Raw genomic sequence first — 290 nt, 5'->3', positions numbered from 1 at the left:
TCTCCTTTGCACCCTGAAACAGAGGGATGTGAGAGCAGCCCCCGGACTGGGGGAGCACATGCCCCCCTGCCTGCCCACGCACCCCAGAGCCCCCCAGCTCACCCGAGCCAGGAGCAGCGAGAGGGGTCCTGGCTATGTCAGACCCCACAGTACCTGGAAGGCCAGCTGGCAGAGCTGGGTGATCCACTCATCCCGCTGCTCAGCCGCCAGCACGTAGCTCTTTTCCGTGGTGGTGAGGTAGAAGGCAGCGGGGGCTTTGGGGACGCTCTGCGGTGCCGCAGGGGACACCG

At 66.6% G+C, this 290-nt stretch overlaps 1 protein-coding gene across 1 annotated transcript in view; it reads right to left on the bottom strand.

Moving 5' to 3' along the window:
• Positions 1-153: 153 nt before the first annotated feature.
• DDX41 (DEAD (Asp-Glu-Ala-Asp) box polypeptide 41) overlaps positions 154-290 on the bottom strand; it is a gene marked incomplete at its 3' end in the record, with an annotated part of 7,665 nt that continues 7,528 nt past the window's right edge. Inside the window, exon 18 of the mRNA XM_009582042.1 lies at positions 154-267. Coding sequence (XP_009580337.1) covers positions 154-267 — 114 coding nt within the window. The remainder of the gene's footprint in view (positions 268-290) is intronic.

This window comes from Fulmarus glacialis, unplaced genomic scaffold, assembly GCF_000690835.1.
Source record: "Fulmarus glacialis isolate BGI_N327 unplaced genomic scaffold, ASM69083v1 scaffold21717, whole genome shotgun sequence".
NCBI lineage: Eukaryota > Metazoa > Chordata > Aves > Procellariiformes > Procellariidae > Fulmarus > Fulmarus glacialis.
The sequence above is the reverse complement of the archived record's forward strand: the minus strand, read 5'-3'. Positions and strand labels throughout refer to the sequence as shown.